Source organism: Sander lucioperca, chromosome 4, assembly GCF_008315115.2.
Source record: "Sander lucioperca isolate FBNREF2018 chromosome 4, SLUC_FBN_1.2, whole genome shotgun sequence".
NCBI lineage: Eukaryota > Metazoa > Chordata > Actinopteri > Perciformes > Percidae > Sander > Sander lucioperca.
Window position 1 is genome coordinate 36,141,181 of NC_050176.1, and position 19,042 is coordinate 36,160,222.

At 40.2% G+C, this 19,042-nt stretch overlaps 1 protein-coding gene and 1 long non-coding RNA gene across 2 annotated transcripts in view; both read left to right on the forward strand.

Moving 5' to 3' along the window:
• LOC116036646 (sialoadhesin-like) overlaps positions 1–18,784 on the forward strand; it is a 31,370-nt gene extending 12,586 nt beyond the window's left edge. The window contains exons 10-15 of the mRNA XM_036000608.1: positions 11,184–11,295; positions 15,072–15,220; positions 15,608–15,704; positions 16,407–16,455; positions 16,851–17,038; positions 17,185–18,784. Coding sequence (XP_035856501.1) covers positions 11,184–11,295; positions 15,072–15,220; positions 15,608–15,704; positions 16,407–16,455; positions 16,851–17,038; positions 17,185–17,251 — 662 coding nt within the window. The 3' untranslated portion in view covers positions 17,252–18,784. The remainder of the gene's footprint in view (positions 1–11,183; positions 11,296–15,071; positions 15,221–15,607; positions 15,705–16,406; positions 16,456–16,850; positions 17,039–17,184) is intronic.
• LOC118494830 lies at positions 1,429–3,285 on the forward strand. The gene is made up of 3 exons (XR_004897033.1): positions 1,429–1,507; positions 1,918–2,090; positions 2,237–3,285. It is a non-coding gene; the product is annotated as an uncharacterized LOC118494830 (long non-coding RNA).
• Positions 18,785–19,042: the final 258 nt, after the last annotated feature.

Genomic DNA, 19,042 nt, shown 5'->3' on the forward strand with positions numbered 1-19,042 from the left:
CGGGGGGCAGACACCATCGCCACATTTAAGAATAAACTGAAAACCATCATCTTTGATAAAGCTTATAGTTAGGGAGTGAGGAGTTGCAGCGTAGTAGAGTAGAGGGAGGCAGGAAGTACAGCCCGTTCTGGCAGGGGAGAGTACGAGCCCGGTCCAGGGCCCCTCTCTTTAGCCTGCCTCTCTTAGTTATGCTATTATAACTCTAGACTGCTGTCGGAAGTTCCTTCCTTCCAAGGACACAATGAGCTGCTCCCTCTTCTCTCTTTTCACTTGTCTCCTTTTGTGTGCATCTTAGTGCCAGAAATGCTTGTTACTAACCTAGCTCTGGGGAGTTTTCTCCCCGGAGTCCCTATGCTTCTTCTTCACCGTCAGACACCATCAGACACCGTCAGACACCGCCTACCAAGAGTCTGGGTCTGTCCGAGGTTTCTTCCTAACAAAAAAGGGAGTTGCTCTTGAGGCAACCACTGTAATAGTTGGGGCTTCGTAAACTAAAGAGTGTGGTCTAGACCTACTCTATCTGTAAAGTGTCTCGAGATAACTCTTGTTATGATTTGATACTATAAATAAAATTGAATTGAAAATTGAATTGAATATACGCACATGCATGGTTTTGTCATATATCCCTCTATGGAACCAATGAGCTTAAACACGTTATAACACCCTGAATAACTGTCTGTTTTCTTTTGATCACCATATCTCAGGAGCAAGTCCGTTAATAGCTGCTGGAACAATCAGTGTTGTTCTCCTGGCTGTCCTATCCCTCTCTGTCTTCCTGTGGCTCAGGTGAGCAGTTCTGTTTCACTGAATCAATGTTTGTTAAAGCTATAGGCCGCAATTATTTTATATTAATGAACGTGTGTTACATTCAAGCCATTGCCAAATGAGTTGACACAAAGCTAATTAAGCCCATCAGCATGGCTATGTTTACAAAATGGTGTAGTCCGGCTACATTCCCTTGCAGTAGCTCGAGGGATGTGTTTTACGTCACCGCTTAGACAGGAAACATCAGCGTTCAGCTTTGGAGACAAAGAGGACTGCTGCAACAGGTGAAGGCATGGCTGAAAAGCTGAAAAACCTGAAATGTTTCAGTCAGTGATTGTACTGCTAAGAAAAGACCCGCACGTTTAGCAGAAGGACAACAATCCCACGGACCGACCACGTTGCTGTTGTATAAAAATTACAAGATAATTACCTCTTCTAAAATGTCCATGTTTTTTTTAATCCTCTGTGTCCTCCTCGATTTGAGGGATAAACGCTACTAGCAACTGTGTGGAGGAGGGGTGGGGGTGGCCCGCGATCACCGAAGGCTTGCGTCATGTGGATGAGCTGACAGTGTTGTTGTCATTACTTAGAATTCCTCATTCCTCACGCACTTTAGCTTTAAATCACTAAAAGTCAGAAACTTTGTCAGAACTAAAACATTCCATCATTTATTTTTTTAATTCTCCTGACCAGAAAGAGGAGGGCTTCCAGGGACTCGTCTGGACCAGACAACAGGGAACAGGTGAGAATAGTTACGTATATTATTCTACTATAAAAGAAAACCCATTCCATTAAAACTGCTGACTCACTTACTGTCTTTAAGGGCTCCTAGAAACCTCATCTGACTGAGAAGGACCTTATGCTCCTCTTTTTATCTCTTTTCAAAGAACTTAATTTCTATCACACTCTCTTTGATTCACTTCTTGTCTTGGATGTGACTAAATTCCTGGTAGTTTTCTTACTATTTGTCCCTTCCTTGTATATTCCTTTCCTTTTTTCTGTCATACAGCAACATGTTGGTAAAGCAGGGATATTAATTCCATCTGTCCTGGTTGCAATCCTCTGCAAGAATGCACTATTCAAATGAAAAACCTACTCATGTAAAATGCGTAGCTGAAAGTAATTGTGTCCCTGCAATGTGTACCTGATCAGAGTGAGCCAGAGGAGCAGGTTGACCTTCAGTACGCCACCATCCACGTCTCCAACAGCCAGGCAGATCCTCTGTACTCCAACATCAGAGCTGCTCAGCCCCTCAGACACAGGGAGCAACAGGAAGCTGTTGAGTACGCTGCTGTCAGGTTCAACAGAGGCAGTACTGCCCCGAGGTGAGCAGCTCCTCACACAGGAACATTATCCTCACTACATATCACACAACTTTGACATACAGTCATTGCTTTTGTGTTCCTATTACATTATGATGAGAATTATATTGTTTCATATCTTCAGAATCACCTTTTTGTCTTCTTCTCAGAACCAGAGGTCGGGACACTGGAGAGGATCCAGCTGCTTTGTACAGCACAGTCAACAACACCCGATGAACACAACAGGCATTTCATTTATAGTCTGATATTTCAATCTTTTTTCCCAAAACAATTATTTAAATTAATCAGGTAACCATTGAGTTTTATATATTGTATTTTCAGGATGGCCCTCTCCAAGAATGTACAAAGAGACAATTATAAATCTTATAGAAACTTAAATGTATTACTTAAACATAAACCAGTGTTCAGTTATTTTACTCTGTATGAGTCAGCTCTAAAGAATGAGTTAAGTATTTCATGATTTATTTCGTTAAATTGTATATATGCTATGAAAGGACAATATTCAGTGACCTTTTATGTGCTGTTTGAATTAGTCTCTAACTGGTCTTCCTCCCAAACGTCCCCGTTCAGACGCTAAAACATACCTGAAGTAGTTGTTAATGCAACAAGGGATGTGATCCCCAACTGGCTTCCCACCTGCAAACACTGGAAGTTGTTTTTGTTGGAAAGCACGGTCAAGCCAACAATGGCAATGTTTTCGTATATCTTTTTTTGATTTATTTTTTTATGGATATATTTGATGGTGACGGTAGAGACAAAGTCAGAAAATGTGAGGAGAAAGTTATAACGTGCAACAAAGGTTGCTGGCTGGAATAATACCTTTGACGTTGCGATTAACTGATTGGCGTCTTAATCATTAAGCCTTTAAACATTTTCTGACATGCAAATTAGCACCAAAAACAAATGACAGCAGAGGTCAATCATAAAGAGAAGACTTGGGTAGAAGTGTTCAATCTTTAACAACGACTCTTCAAACTCAACTGACTATATTGCATCACCGTTGTCAGTGGCTTCAAATCTTTTTGTAATCATTGGTGTGTTTTTATGAAAGGCTTTTAAATGTAAAGACACCAACTTCCTTTTAAACCAGTGTGCATGATGGGATCACAGAGAAGCAGTGAAGACCTCAAAGTTTAAACTGTAAGTAAGTACAATTTATTTATATATTTTGTGCTTTTCACAGACAGGGTCACAAAGTGCTTTACAATGTGCATAGACAATAAAAAATAGAAAAATAGTCTAAGAAAAAAATAAAGTAAAAATACAACAGATAAAATTATCAATAATTAAAAGACAGAGGTTACCCAAAAGCTAGCCTGAACAAGTGAGTCTTCACTTGTCCCTTAAAACAGTCCACATTCTCAGCAAACCTAATGCTGGTTGGCAGAACATTCCAGAGTCTGGGTGCCATAGCAGCAAAGGCTCTATCCCCACATGTCTTCAGACGAGTGCGTAGCGTGGATAGTAGATTTTGGTTGATAGACCTGAGAGACCGGGAGGGGGTGTGTAGGTGAATTATGTTGGCAAGATAAGCAGGGGCCTGACCATTTAGAGCCCTATAGGTTATGGTGAGAATATTGAATTGGATCCTGTAGGTTACAGGAAGCCAGTGAAGGGACCAGAGTAGAGGAGTGATATGGGTGCGCCTGTGACCTGGAAGGGCTGGAAGATTTTTACCAGGGGACACATTTCCCCTGAGTAAGTACACTCACCTAAAGGAATATTAGGAACACCTGTTAAATGTCATGTTAATGAATTATCTAATCAACCAATCACATGGCAGCTGCTTCAATGCATTTAGGGGTGTGGTCCAGGTCTAGACAATCTCCTGAACTCCAAACTGAATGTCATAATGGGAAAGAAAGGTGATCTAAGCAACTTTGAGCGTGGCATGGTTGTTGGTGCCAGACGGACTAGTCTGAGTATTTCACAGTCTGCTCAGTTACCGGGATTTTCACGCACAACCATTTCTAGAGTTTACAAAGAATGGTCTGAAAAAGGAAAAACATCCAGTATGCTGCAGTCCTGGGGGGTGAAAATGCCTTGTTGATGCTAGAGGTCAGAGAAGAATGGGCCGACTGATTCAAGCTGATTGAAGATCAACTTTGACTAAAATAACCACTCGTTACAACCGAGGTATGAAGCAAGGAAAAGGAAGCTACAATTTGCACAAGCGCACCAAAATTGGACAGTTGAAGAATAAAAAATGTTGCCTGGTCTGATAAGTCTCAATTTCTGTTGAGACATTCAGATGGTAGAGTCAGAATTTGGCGTAAACAGAATGAGAACATGGATCTGTCATGCCGTGTTACCACTGGCCAGGCTGCTGGTGGTGGTGGTGTAATGGTGTGGGGGATCCCTTTCGCCTTCAGAACTGCCTTAATTCTTTGTCATTGATTCAACAAGGTGCTGGAAGCATTCTTTAGAAATGTTGGCCCATATTGATAGGATAGGGTCAAACAGTATAAGTATGGTGTTCCTAATAATCCTTTAGGTGAGTGTATATTCTAAATGACTAAAGTTGCAACTTCTTATTTTGCTGCTGTGCTGTTGTAGAGAACATGTGTTTCATGTGTAGTTTCCAGCTGTTGCTACTAGATATAAGTAAAGAGTTATATTTTACTATTTTACTGATAACAGACCATTTCTATTTTTTGTATTTTGTATTCCATGTACTGCATATAGACTTTTGTACTTGTGCTATATTGTTTTTTGTCTTGCTTAAATAAAAAATAGTTAGTAAACATTTAGTTTGCCCTCTTATGTTCTTTGGCCTGACGAGTCAGTATTTGTCCAGTACAATCTCTTAAATGGCTCATTTGATGGGTTTTTGTAGTCTTTTTGTGCTTGTTGTTAAGCCTTTGACATCCCATTTGTCTTCTGCTCTGATTAAACCGATTTGTTTCTCAGAGTAGACAATAATCTAAATCCTCCTAAATGACACTAGACGTCCCCATCTTAGAGTTTCCTCTTAAAGGAACACACCGACTTATTGGGACTTTAGCTTATTCACCGTATCCCCCAGAGTTAGATAAGTCCATACATAGCCTTCAGAAGGCGAAGCACTGCTACTTCTGCTACTTGGGCGGAGTGATTTGCCCCCAGCACCTGAGAAGCCCCGTGGTGAGGAGCAGAGAGTTCGCTCAGAGTTGGAGTAATATCACTCCACCCAAGTAGCAGAAGTAGCAGTGCTTCATCTTCTGAGAATTAGTTCCCAGTATGTTTACAGTTAGAAGATGGCTGTGTCTCATGTGACCTTGTTATTTGTACAAGCTGTGACTATACAAATCACTAACTAACTAGGAACATGTTGGCGTTATTTTGTCACTTATTGGGAGCAGTAGGCTAGTTGGAACCGGTAACCTCTAGGATCAGACAGAGTTACGACATGCACGGAGATGAGAAGGGTATGTGTAAGAACGTTGCAAGGCGTGGTTAAGTTGAAATGGGGGGCCGACAACACCACCTAGGTTTTGCTGAGGCCTAGGACCTCTTAAAACTACCAAGTTTCAAATTTAAGATACAAGATTAACAGGTCCTTTATATCGGGGGAGAGCAGTAAAACCAGTGGTGTTTAAAACGGTGAGTAAAACCAGTGTAGAGGAATAACAAATTTATTTAACAAAGAATAAAACAATTAAAAGTTCCTCCTTAAAAGAATTTAAAAGCAAAACCACAACCAACTAAAATCAATCAATCAATCAATCCATAAACCACCGCGCACCACTGAACAAAGGAAGCTAACGTTAGTTTAGCTAACAGCTAATTCGGCTAACCGCTAGCTGAGACAGCATGTAATAACTTTAAAAGACCCTCAAAATAAAACCTGAAAATAACCGTTAACATATATAACGGCTTATGTAGCCGGCTTTACCCAGTGTTAAGTGTGAGTTAACGTTATTTTAGACTGAATCAAGCTGTCAGCTAGTGGTTAGCCGAATTAGCTGTTAGCTAAACTAACGTTAGCTTCCCGGTGGAGGCTAACGTCAGAAGCGTGCAACTGATCGTGATTCGTGCAGTGTCGTAAATCCTCGTGACGGATCATGCAGGCAGCTCCCCCTCCCCCCCTCATCACTAGCATGAGTTCCACCAATCAGAGGCATCACTGTGGGATTGTGGGATTGTTCAGGATTGTGGGTAATGAAGTACTTATCCAAGACATCGCGAATAAAAGACATTTATCTCTAAACAAGGTTAGCGCCCCATGATTTTTGGCGTCTATTTGAGCATATACAATCGCTTAGTCATGTCGGCAAGCTGGTTTTAAGTCTACCATCAACGGTTACGATTTTATGGCTTATACTGCAACTGTCAATGGAGAAATTACATTGTATTTTTACTTCCGGAACCCGCTGTGGGCGGGACTGTTGCGCTCTATATGTATGGACTTATCTATAACTCTGGGGGATACGGTGAATAAGCTTAAGTCCCAATAAGTCGGCGTGTTCCTTTAAGACCCATTCAGAAATCTGCTGAGAGCAAATTTTAGTAAGAAACAAGAGAACTGTAAGCTAAGAGAAGGGGAGGGGTTGACCCCATTGCTTTGGATGTTCCTATGAAGTTCCTAACGGATAAATAAAGTTCTTTGGCAGAGGTCTGCGCTCTCAGAGTGCCCTTCTAGTGTCCTGTGTTTTTATTCCATTTTAAATGTAGGACATCTCTGCACACAGTTTATCCAACTGATCCACCTAAACAAGCCAAAGTCATTAAAAGTAACTTTTTTCTTATCAACATCATTATATCACTATGTGTGTCTACACCAAACCCTACCAGTTTGATTGTTTATGTGTGTTACATGTTCATGTTTAGTTACCACTAACATGCATGTGAGTTTCTCACAGCTCAGTGTTCTGCATTTCTCTGCAAAGAGAAGCAACCTGACCGCAGAGAGAACAGAGAAGAGACAAACCAAGAAAAGAATATACATATTTCCATCCCCTCTTGTAATTAATACTCTGCTCTTCTTCTGATCATGTAAACTGCCTCATGGTTCACAGGTCAAATACATTCCTGTTCCATCACTACACCTGCAGACTGTGACATCCTGAATCAGTGCACATAGAGATGAACTGTCTGTCTGTTCTTCTCTTCTCTTTATGAATGCTCTTTTCTGGTGTCGGTGGGATGTTGGTGGTGAAACAGGTTTTGCACCAAAAGGTCAACATTAGTTTCTTACTCTCTTTTTGAAGTTTATAGTTTGTAAAAACACACAAAATAACTTTATGTGTGTTGTGGGTGTGTGCTGACATGTGGCTCTTCATGCATATAATGATCAAAAGAGGAAGGAAATGTAGTCTTTACCAGCCTGATATCTGTCTTCTGCTCACTGACAACAGAGGAGAGGCATCTTTAAAGACGACCCGTCTTCATTGTAAGTAGAAACAGTTTATTGATTAGTTTATTGATACTGCATACCTCCTGTGTACATTATTTTATCTGCTGACATGTTTTATTGTCTCTCACAGAGAGATGAGAGGAGCAGCTATGAGTTTAACTGCAGCAGAGAGTGGATTTGTTGTCTTCCTTCTCTCTGTGTCAGGTACTGTATATCTACAGTTACATTCATTCTTTAAAAGAGGGATTCTGGGAAAATGTGGGACTGAAGGTCATTATGTGTGAATAAGTGGATCAGAGTTATGTGAAAGGCAAACTTCCAGAAACGCTACAAATATTAGTTTTGTTTACAATTGTGGAAACTCAGCAGACGGTATCAGTTTAGTTTGTTGTTGTGTTAATTGGACAGTATCTTTTAATTTTGTCTTTTGCATGAAGTAACTGTGTGCTAAGCACTTTTACATGATGTAAACAGAGAATATTGTGGTTTTTATTCAGAACTGTTCCCTCCTCACTCTGTGAAAACATATTACTGTTTAATCTGTTCTAAAGACGACCCTGGTTGTTTTTTTAAAGGAATACTGGTCAGTAAAGGCATCACATACCGTCTCAACTTCTCTTTATTGATCACACATCTGAGCCCAACCCTGCTACTTCCTTCTGTACTCTCTGACTTCAGTGTTCTGCATTTCTTTTTAGTTTTCACACTCAGCATCAACCTGACCTCAGAGTGAACAGAGAGGAAACTGACCAAGAAATGTACAGACTCATATACTTCCTATTATCCCTGAAAATGTTTTATGTATATTAATATACATCAGCTCTTCAACTTTCAACATATTTAACTTTTCCTTTGTGTTTAGACTTCGCCTGTTCATTCTTGTTAAATTCTGAAATAACTTGAAAAAAGTTATTGCTAACAGGAGTTGGAAAGTGCCTAAAAGAGGAGCTTAAAACAGATATGTTATGTATAATTCTGCTCTATCCTAGAAGAGTCTGTAAAAGGTATTTGTATTTTTTGTTGACATGTAAGAAGCACTTCTCAGGCTTATTTTAGCAAACGTTTTTTTAATGGAAGAACCAAAGCCAAAGCATCCAGAAGTAACACATATCCCTATGTCCCAACTATAATAAAATATGATAAAACCTGATGAAATTCTAAAATACAGTTAAGTTAGACAGATGCATGATGAGGAACTTTTTATGACTTTTTTTAATGGCTGCAGATAATTGGTCTGATAACTGAGGATTATGAAGCTTGTCCAGATTACCTTTCCCTAGATCATGTTGGTAGTATGATCACTTTGTCTTATTAACTGATTGTTAATTGAAGTTATTAATTCATGCTGCTTCCTGATGTGCTCTGTGTTACAGTGATACAGGGTCAGAATGGCTGGGGAGTGACTTACACCTCTACTCAGATCTGTGCTGTTAAAGGATCAACAGTGGACATACACTGCAGCTACACATACCCGCCCACAATAAATGGCCTTGTTACCAAAGTTGAGAAAAGATTCTGGTTTACGGATCCGACAGTCTCAGAGTACACAAAGCATGTGCAGTATCACTGTGAAAACAATTTCTGCTCTCTGAGAATCTCAGACCTGAGAGAGAGAGACTCAGCTGTGTACTATTTCAGGTTCACAACAAACCATTCAACAGGGAAATATACTGGTTCACCTGGAGTCACTCTGTCTGTTACAGGTAACATTTTCATCTACATTATTTAATAAATTACTTTAAAGTGTTCAACATCTTATTAAGTTACGTGTGTGTGTGTGTGTGTGTGTGTGTGTGTGTGTGACTGTGGTCTTGTGTGTGTTGTTGTTATTGTTTGACAGTTCAGTCTAAAATTAAGACTTCTGTTCCTTATTCACATATTCAGATCTCCAGGTGCAGGTGAGCAGATTAGAGGTCTCCTGGTCCTCTAACTGGGCAGAGCTGAAGTGTCAGAGCAGTTGTCCTCTACCTGGTCATCCTTCCTACGTCTGGTACAAGAATGGACAGAACATTCAGGGACAAACATCTGATTCTTATTCAGCCTCCTTTGATCCTGCAGACAGCTTTTCCTGTGCTGTAAGAGGACATGAGGACTTCCCCTCTCCTTCAGTGTGTGAGTTTACTTACAGTCTTCCTCTGACATAACACCATCTAGTGGAGCCTTTAACCTTTTGTACTGTACCTTAACTTCATGTAACTCTGTGATATTTGGTGATTTATTTTGCAGATTTGTATGAAAACCAAATCACTAATCAATGATCTCTTATTTCCTGACCTCACTGTAAAGTAAAGCTGTAAAATAAGAGCTCACACTGGAAATGTAGCCACACAACATTTGTCAACATGTCCTGCGTCTGTTTAAAATATGTACTTGTGTCTTTGTTTGACATTTTTCTTCTTTGAAATGTGTTATTCAGCAATCTTGACCCTTCATGTCAGATGTAAAACACGTCATGGGTAAAGGTTTTAACTTTCATTTTTTATTCTGGTCCATTCACAAAACATGACTGAGAAGAATGAATCTGTCCATTCAAGTTTCTTTGTGGAAGTGATGATGTCAGAAAATGTCACAGGAGGAAAAATCATGTCTGACACATTTTCATTATTTAATGCCCTCATGTATCTTATTAACCAGCAGAGGTCATCAGTAGACATGACAGTGTCCAAACACACTGAACCTCAATCATTTCCTTGTTTACTCCACTGAGTCAGTAACTGTGTCAAACTAGTATCCATGGTAACAGGACACCATAGTTTCTACAATCTGAGTTTTTAAAATAGAAGGAAGTGAAGTTTCACCACCCACTTTGTGTTTCTATGAACTAGTGTTGATTTAAATATCTTCCACTGTGAAAACAAATTCATCTTGGAATGAAATGTTAAATGTCTCTATGTCTCTATGTTTTCTCCTCCAGATGGTCCAAAGCTTCCCTCTGTGTCAGTGAGTCCCTCTGCTGAGATAGTGGAGGGCAGTTCAGTGACTCTGACCTGTAGCAGTGATGCTAACCCAGCAGCTAAATACACATACTGGTACAAGGAGAAGCCAGTCTATAAATATCTCAGTGAAGGACCACAGCTCATCTTCAGCTCCATCCGGTCCTCTGACTCTGGACAGTATTACTGTACAGCTCAGAATGAATTAAGGAAATACATCAATATAAATGTAAAATGTGAGTAAAACAAAGCTCATTTAAAAACCATCATGTAACTAATGACAACTTGTTAAAGCTTTATTAGCCACTCCAGTGTTTAGTTGATCATGTTCTTTCTTCAGTTCTGCCTGTTTCCCAGTCTGCTGCTGTAGTTCACTGAGCTGCTGCAGTAGATGATGAAAAGACAGTTTTATTTACAAATGTCTCCCAGATCTGCACGGATGTTCAGGGGATTCAAACCATCAGTGATCCAGAAAACCACCTCAGACTTCTGTCCTGTTCTCAGTCCAACCCTCTTACACCAAATCTGCTCATCAATAGTTAATCAGGGCCATCATTCCAGTATTTACAACATATATCAAACATATTGTGTGGTATAATTTATTTCTGTTTCCCCTCAAAAATATGGAACATTCTTCTACTCTCTGGTTAGAATTTAATGTTTATCACTTAAGTGGTCCCAACAAAGAGATCATCCTGCTGCCAGTCACAAACCACCTCTAAAGGTTTAGATGCTTTTACACAAAACTATTACTCATTTCAACACAAGATGTAGCACCAAAGAAATCCAACCTAATTTTTGGTACCTAATTTATTTTATCTCCTCCAGATGCTCCAAAGCTTCCCTCTGTGTCAGTGAGTCCCTCTGCTGAGATAGTGGAGGGCAGTTCAGTGACTCTGACCTGTAGCAGTGATGCTAACCCAGCAGCTAACTACACCTGGTACAAGGAGAACCAAACACTGCTTCAAGGACCAGAAGGAAGTTATCATTTCACCTCCATCAGATCTGAGGACAGAGGGAACTACTACTGCAAGTCTGAGAATCAGTTTGGAGAGATCAAGTCATCGTCTCTGTCAGTAGATGTTCAGTGTAAGTACCAAACATCTGGAGAAAAGGAAATCTGGTGACCCAGCAGTAAGAGACATATGTCATGTAGCCACAGGGAACCTGGTTCACATGTCATTTCTTTGGTACAGAACTCTTATTAACAATCTCCAAAGAAGTGATGTGAATGTATGCTAACTGTGGTCTGTTTGTGTAGGTTGACAGACAGATTGCCCCAAGGTCAAGGAGTCTTTATTATCCCCGAGGGGCAATTCGTTGTGCAGCAATAGAATGCATCATAAACAACACATAATCCATACAAACAACAGACACTATCAATAGAGGGCACAAAAAATACATACTACACAGAAGTCCTCATTTCACATTGAATTATTAACAAAGCCTATAGCAGCAGGGACAAAGGAGTTTTTGTGTCTGTTTGTCCTGCATTTAGGCAGACAGAATCTGCGGCCAGACGGCAACAACACGAAGTAGCCGTTCAGGGGGTGGCTTATATCAGCCAAGACTGACTGGGCCTTCTTCAAGGTCTTTGACTCATATAGCGATTTTAAGTCAGTCAGGGAGTTGTCGGAAATTTTGCCACACACTTTAGTTATGTATTGCAGCCTGTTTTTGTTTTTAAGAGTGAGGGACCCAAACCAGCTCACAAAGGCAAAAGAAAGAATAGTTTCAATAAAACAACAATAAAACATCCTCATAAAAGTCTTAACATTAAAATTGCGAAGTTTACGATAAAAAAACATGCGCTGGTGTGACTTTTTACATACAGCGTCAACTTGAGGCTCGAAGGTGAGTTTGTCGTCTATTATAATACCAAGGTATTTGTATTGCTTCACTACTTCGATAGCTTGATCGTTAATAAGGGTGGGAGAGAGGGTGGGGGGATTCTTCCTAAAGTCAATCAGCATTTCTTTAGTTTTTTCCGCGTTAATGTTCATAAAAGACGATTTGCACCACTGTAAAATCAGTTAAGGTAGCGCCATACTCAGGGTCGTTGTGCGTCAGCAGCGACACTATTACCGAGTCGTCAGCGAACTTAATGATATGACGCCTGGTGTGCTGGCTTTTGCATGCATTTGTATATAAAATAAATAAGATCGCGGAGAGGACACAGCCCTGGGGGGAACCAGTGGAGGAAAAGAGAACATCGGATAAGATGCTATTCACTCTCACGCGTTGAGACCTGTCAGTTAAAAAGTTCATCAGCCAACAGATAAGACTAGGATCGATATTAAAAGTATTCTTTAAAATCCCTGCTAAAATATGTGGTTGAATGCAATTAAAGGCTGAAGAAAAATCAATGAAAAGCAGCCGCACAAAGCTCTTTGCACCCTCAAGATGGGTATAGATCAAGTTAAAAAGAGTACATGCTGCATCTTCCACTCCCCGTTTTGGTCTGTAAGCGAACTGAAGCGGGTCTAGTAGATCTTGTACAGAGTTCAAAAGTTCGTCTTTCACGATCTTCTCTAACGTCTTCATAATAAGGGACATGAGTGCCACAGGCCTAAAGTCGTTAAAAGACTCTGGGGCCTTATTTTTAGGCACCGGAACAATAATTGAGTCTTTCCAAAGATTAGGAACGGTGTGGAGGTGTAAGGACATTTTGAAAATAAAACAAAACATGTCTACCAGCTGTTCAGCACAATTCTTTAATATACGGCCTCCAATGGCGCCCGGGCCAGGACTTTTCCTTTCTATAACACCTCTGAAGAGTGTCAGGACCTTATTTCTGTTAACCTGGACATTGCTCTGCCCAGGGGCAATGTTATTAAAGACTGACAACTCCTCATTAAAGTCATAAGTATTAAAACGATTATAGAAAGTGTTCAGTTCATTTGAGAGGGCACGGTCTGACATGCAATTCAGGGAAATCGGACACTTCTTAGACTGCATCCCCATCATGGCTTTCACACCCTCCCATGCAGGATGTGAGTTGCCTGTGCTCAGCATGTTCTCAACTTTGTCCTTATAGTTACATTTTGCAAGCTTAAGTTCCTTTTTAGCTTGTTTTTGAAATACTCTATATTGAGTCATGTTACCTCGGTTGAAGCTAATATTTCGTTGATTAATTATGCTTTTAACAGATTTGGAGACCCAAGGTTTATTATTTGGATATATGGAAATGAGTTTTCTAGGAATGACTAACTCCTCACAGAAGGTGATGTATGCGGAGACAGTCTCTGTAAGCTCATCAATATCCTTACATTCATTTTTAAATAGATCCCAATCAGTACAGCAGTAGCATTCCTGTAGACACTGGATTGAGTCCTCTGACCAAACCGGAACCAACTTTCTTTCGTTTCTCTTCAGTACCGGTTTGTAGGACGGAACCAAATAAACAGAGTTGTGATCGGACATGCCAAGTGGAGCTCTGCTGTAGGATTTATAAGCACCTTTAACGGATCCATAACAGAGGTCCAGCCTTTTGGTCCGTTGTGTTGCACAGGTGACATATTGATAAAAATTACACAGGGACTTCCCTGGTTTACAGTTATTAAAATCGCCCATGACGAAGTTTGGTGCTTCAGGTGAAATCCCCTGAAGCCGCTGCACACACTTCACCATAGCCCGAGTCGCTAGGTCGGCATTAGCCTTCGGGTGAATATAAACAAGAGTTACAAATATCTGTGGGAATTCCCTGGGCAGATAGAAGGGGCGTAGAGATACAGACAAAAGTTCTATATCAGGAGTACACAGTTTTTCTCTGACAATCACCGTATTGCACCATTTCTTGTTTACATAAAGACATAAACCTCCACCAAGTGATTTTCCCGTCACTGTGGAGTCTCTATCAAGACGGACAGGTTCGCCAAAACAATCCAACTCAAAATCAGAGAGTGGATCCTGATCTTTGAGCCACGTCTCTGTCAAGGCGAGGAGACAGGCGGATCTGTATTCTGAAAGGAACTTTACTTTTGCCTGAAGCTCGTCCACTTTATTTCGAAGGGACTGGACGTTGGCACGGATAATTGAAGGAAGAGGTATCCGACGATGGCCTTGTCGCTTCAATCTTTGTCGTACGCCGCCGCGTCTCCCCCTTTTCCTCACTCCTGTCCTGGATGCCCAACTCTGGTTCTCTGCGGGGACTGCCGACCGGATGATCTCTGGTGGAAGAGCCGCCTGGGTGTCCACAATTCCCGCATCGGAGTTACGCAGGAACAGGAGAAACTCGCGGGTATATTAGGGGGACTCCTTTTGTTCGCAGAGTACGCCCAAAAGTTTGCATAACAGCGTAAAAAGGATAAAACATCCCATCAAACTAAGGTGAGTCATTGTTATGACCGTCACACGCAGATCAGTTAAAATCCAGGTTAGTAGGGACGCTGAAACCAGGTTAAACGTTAAAAGACAACACTCTCACTCTCACTCTGCTGCTGCCTGTCGCCATTACAGCGCCAAGATCACCCAAGATCACAAAACATTTTTGTTCACAAAATACCTGCCCTTAATCCAAAATAACATGTGACAAAGCCATGGTAACATTTAATATACATCATTATCAGATGTGAATGACATGGATCTCTCTAAATCTCCTCCAGATGGTCCAAAGCTTCCCTCTGTGTCAGTGAGTCCCTCTGCTGAGATAGTGGAGGGCAGTTCAGTGACTCTGACCTGTAGCAGTGATGCTAACCCAGCAGCTAACTACACCTGGTACAAGGAGAATGAAGACTCACCAAAAGCATCAGGACAGATCTTCACCATCACTGACTTCAGAGCTGAACACAGTGGGAATTATTACTGTGAAGCCCAGAACAGAAGAGGACGTCAGAACTCCACCTTACATCTGACTGTTGTAGCAGGTAAGTTTTTGCATTCAGCTACAACTGTAAACTTACCAGCTTGAATGTTTTCAGTAAGGGCAGGACATTGTTGAGGCAAAAAATAGGAGTTTGTTCCAGTTATCTGGGAGTCAGACTCCTCTGCCTTCCTAGAATCTCTGATACCAAGATCCAAGAAAGAGAACAGTCCAGATTTCAACTTGGGTGTGAAACAGGGCTCTCATGTTTTCATGTATCATTACATTTTTCTTCCACTAACAAGTTCATCAGCTCATAAAATCATATTTTGATTTTTTAAACTAAATGGATTTAATATGCGCACATGCATGGTTTTGTCATATATCCCTCTATGGAACCAATGAGCTTAAACATGTTATAACACCCTGATTAACTGTCTGTTTTCTTTAGATCACCATATCTCAGGAGCAAGTCCGTTAATAGCTGCTGGAACAATCAGTGTTGTTCTCCTGGCTGTCCTATCCCTCTCTGTCTTCCTGTGGATCAGGTGAGCAGTTCTGTTTCACTGAATCATTGTTTGTTAAAGCTATAGGCCGCAATTATTTTACATTAATGAACGTCTGTTACATTCAAGCCATTGCCAAATGAGTTGACACAAAGCTAATTAAGCCTACCAGCTCCACACAACTCTCTCTGTATTTCTCAGCATGGCTATGTTTATTAAATGGTGTAGTCCGGCTACATTCCCTCGCAGCAGCTCGAGTGATGTGTTTTACGTCACCGCTTAGACAGGAAACATCAGCGTTCAGCTTTGGAGACGAAGAGAACTGCTGCAACAGGTGAAGGCATGGCTGAAAAACTGAAGAAGCGCTCACGAAATGTTTCAGTCAGTGATTGTACTGCTAAGAAAAGATCCGCACGTTTAGCAGAAGGACTACAATCCCACGGACTGACCACGTTGCTATCATTTAAAAATTACAAGATAATTACCTCTTCTAAAATGTCCATGTTTTCTTTAATCCTCTGTGTCCTCCTCGATTTGAGGGATAAACGCTACTAGCAACTGTGTGGAGGAGGGGTGGGGGTGGCCCGCGATCACCGAAGGCTTGCGTCATGTGGATGAGCTGACAGTGTTGTTGTCATTACTTAGAATTCCTCATTCCTCACGCACTTTAGCTTTAAATCACTAAAAGTCAGTTTGTCAGAACTAAAACATTCCATCATTTATTTTTTTAATTCTCCTGACCAGAAAGAGGAGGGCTTCCAGGGCCTCGTCTGGACCAGACAACAGGGAACAGGTGAGAATAGTTACGTATATTATTCTACTATAAAAGAAAACCCATTCCATTAAAACTGCTGAGTCACTTACTGTCTTTAAGGGCTCCTAGAAACCAAATCTGACTGAGAAGGACCTTATGCTGCTCTTTTTATCTCTTTTCAAAGAAGTTAATTTCTATCACACTCTCTTTGATTCTCCTCTTGTCTTGGATGTGACTAAATTCCTGGTAGTTTTCTTACTATTTGTCCCTTCCTTGTATATGCCTTTCCTTTTTTCTGTCATACAGCAACATGTTGGTAAAGCAGGGATATTAATTCCATCTGTCCTGGTTGCAATCCTCTGCAAGAGTGCACTATTCAAATGAAAAACCTACTCATGTAAAATGCGTAGCTGAAAGTAATTGTGTCCCTGCAATGTGTACCTGATCAGAGTGAGCCAGAGGAGCAGGTTGACCTTCAGTACGCCACCATCCACGTCTCCAACAGCCAGGCAGATCCTCTGTACTCCAACATCAGAGCTGCTCAGCCCCTCAGACACAGGGAGCAACAGGAAGCTGTTGAGTACGCTGCTGTCAGGTTCAACAGTGACAGTACTGCCCCGAGGTGATCAGCTCCTCACACAGGAACATTATCCTCACTACATATCACACAACTTTGAATTTAATACATTGCTTTTGTGTTCCTATTACATTATGATGAGAATTATATTGTTTCATATCTTCAGAATCACCTTTTTGTCTTCTTCTCAGAACCAGAGGTCGGGACACTGGAGAGGATCCAGCTGCTTTGTACAGCACAGTCAACAAGACCCGATGAACACAACAGGCATTTCATTAATAGTCTGATATTTTTTCTTTTTTCCCCAAAAAAATATGTAATTACTTAACTATTGATTTTTATATATTGTATTTTCAGGATGGCCCTTTCCAAGAATGTACAAAGAGACAATTATAAATCATATAGAAACGTTAATGTATTACTTAAACATAAACCAGTGTTCAGTTATTTTACTCTGTATGAGTCAGCTCTAAAGAATGAGTTAAGTATTTCATGATTTATTTCGTTAAATTGTATGTATACTATGAAAGAACAATATTCAGTGACCTTTTATGTGCTGTTTGAATTAGTCTCTAACTGGTCTTCCTCCCAAACGTCCCCGTTCAGACGCTAAAACATACCTGAAGTAGTTGTTAATGCAACAAGGGATGTGATCCCAACTGGCTTCCCACCTACAAACACTGGAAGTTGTTTTTGTTGGAAAGCACGGTCAAGCCAACAATGGCAATGTTTTTGTATTTCGTTTTAAATTTCTTTTTGTATGGATATATTTGATGGTGACGGTAGAGAAAAAGTCAGAAAATGTGAGGAGAAAGTTATAACATGCAACAAAGGTTGCTGGCTGGAATAATACCTTTGATGTTGTGATTAACTGATTGGCGTCTTAATCATTAGGCCTTTAAACATTTTCTGACATGCAAATTAGCACCAAAAACAAATGACAGCAGAGGTCAATCATAAAGAGAAGACTTGGGTAGAAGTGTTCAATCCTTAACGACGACTCTTCAAACTCAACTGACTATATTACATCACTGTTGTCAGTGGCTTCAAATCTTTTTGTAATCATTGGTGGTTTTTATGAAAGTCTTTTCAATGTAAAGACACCAACTTCCTATTCATTTTGAACCAGTGTGCATGATGGGATCACAGAGAGGCAGTGAAGACCTCAAAGTTTAAACTGTGACCTGGAAGAAGATTTTTACCAGGGGACACATTTCCCCTGAGAAGTATATTCTAAATGACTGTAAAGTTACAACTTCTTATTTTGCTGCTTTGCTATTGTAGAGAACATGTGTAGTTTCCAGCTGTTGCTACTAGATAGAAGTAAAGAGTTATATTTTACTATTTTACTGATAACAGACCATTTCTATTTTCCTGCCAAGTGGATTTCTGTATAAACAATACTGTATATATTTACCATGTAATTCTTCTTCTCTCTTTTTTAACCAGTTAAATCACAACTAGACTTATTGTGAGTCAAATATCAATTATCAGTATTATTGTACTTATTTTGTGAATGACTTCCTCTGCCTCATCTGCTCATTACGATCATCTATATTGCTGTCTTATTATTACATTAACAATTATTTGTACTTTTAACACCATGTACTGTATGTAGACTTTTGTACTTGTATTATATTGTTTTTTTGTCTTGCTTAAATAAAAATAAATTAATAGTTAGTAAACATTTAGTTTTGCCCTCTTATGTTCTTTGTCCTGATGAGTCAGTATTTGTCCAGTACAATCTCTTAAATGGCTCATTCGATGGGTGTTTGTAGTCTTTTTGTGCTTGTTGTTAAGCCTTTGACATCCCATTTGTTTTCTGCTCTGATTAGAATAGAATAGAATACCTTTTATTGTCATTATACACATTTACAAGATTGAAAGCAACTCCTTTCCAGTGTCAACATGAAATAAGTAGTGCACAGAAAAAAAAAGGGGTAAGGTGCACAGTTCTGAGAGCTATATACATATATAAAAATATAAAGATAGATATGGTTTTATGTACTGTGTGAAATGCAGTGTGAAGTACTGATATTGCACAGTAAT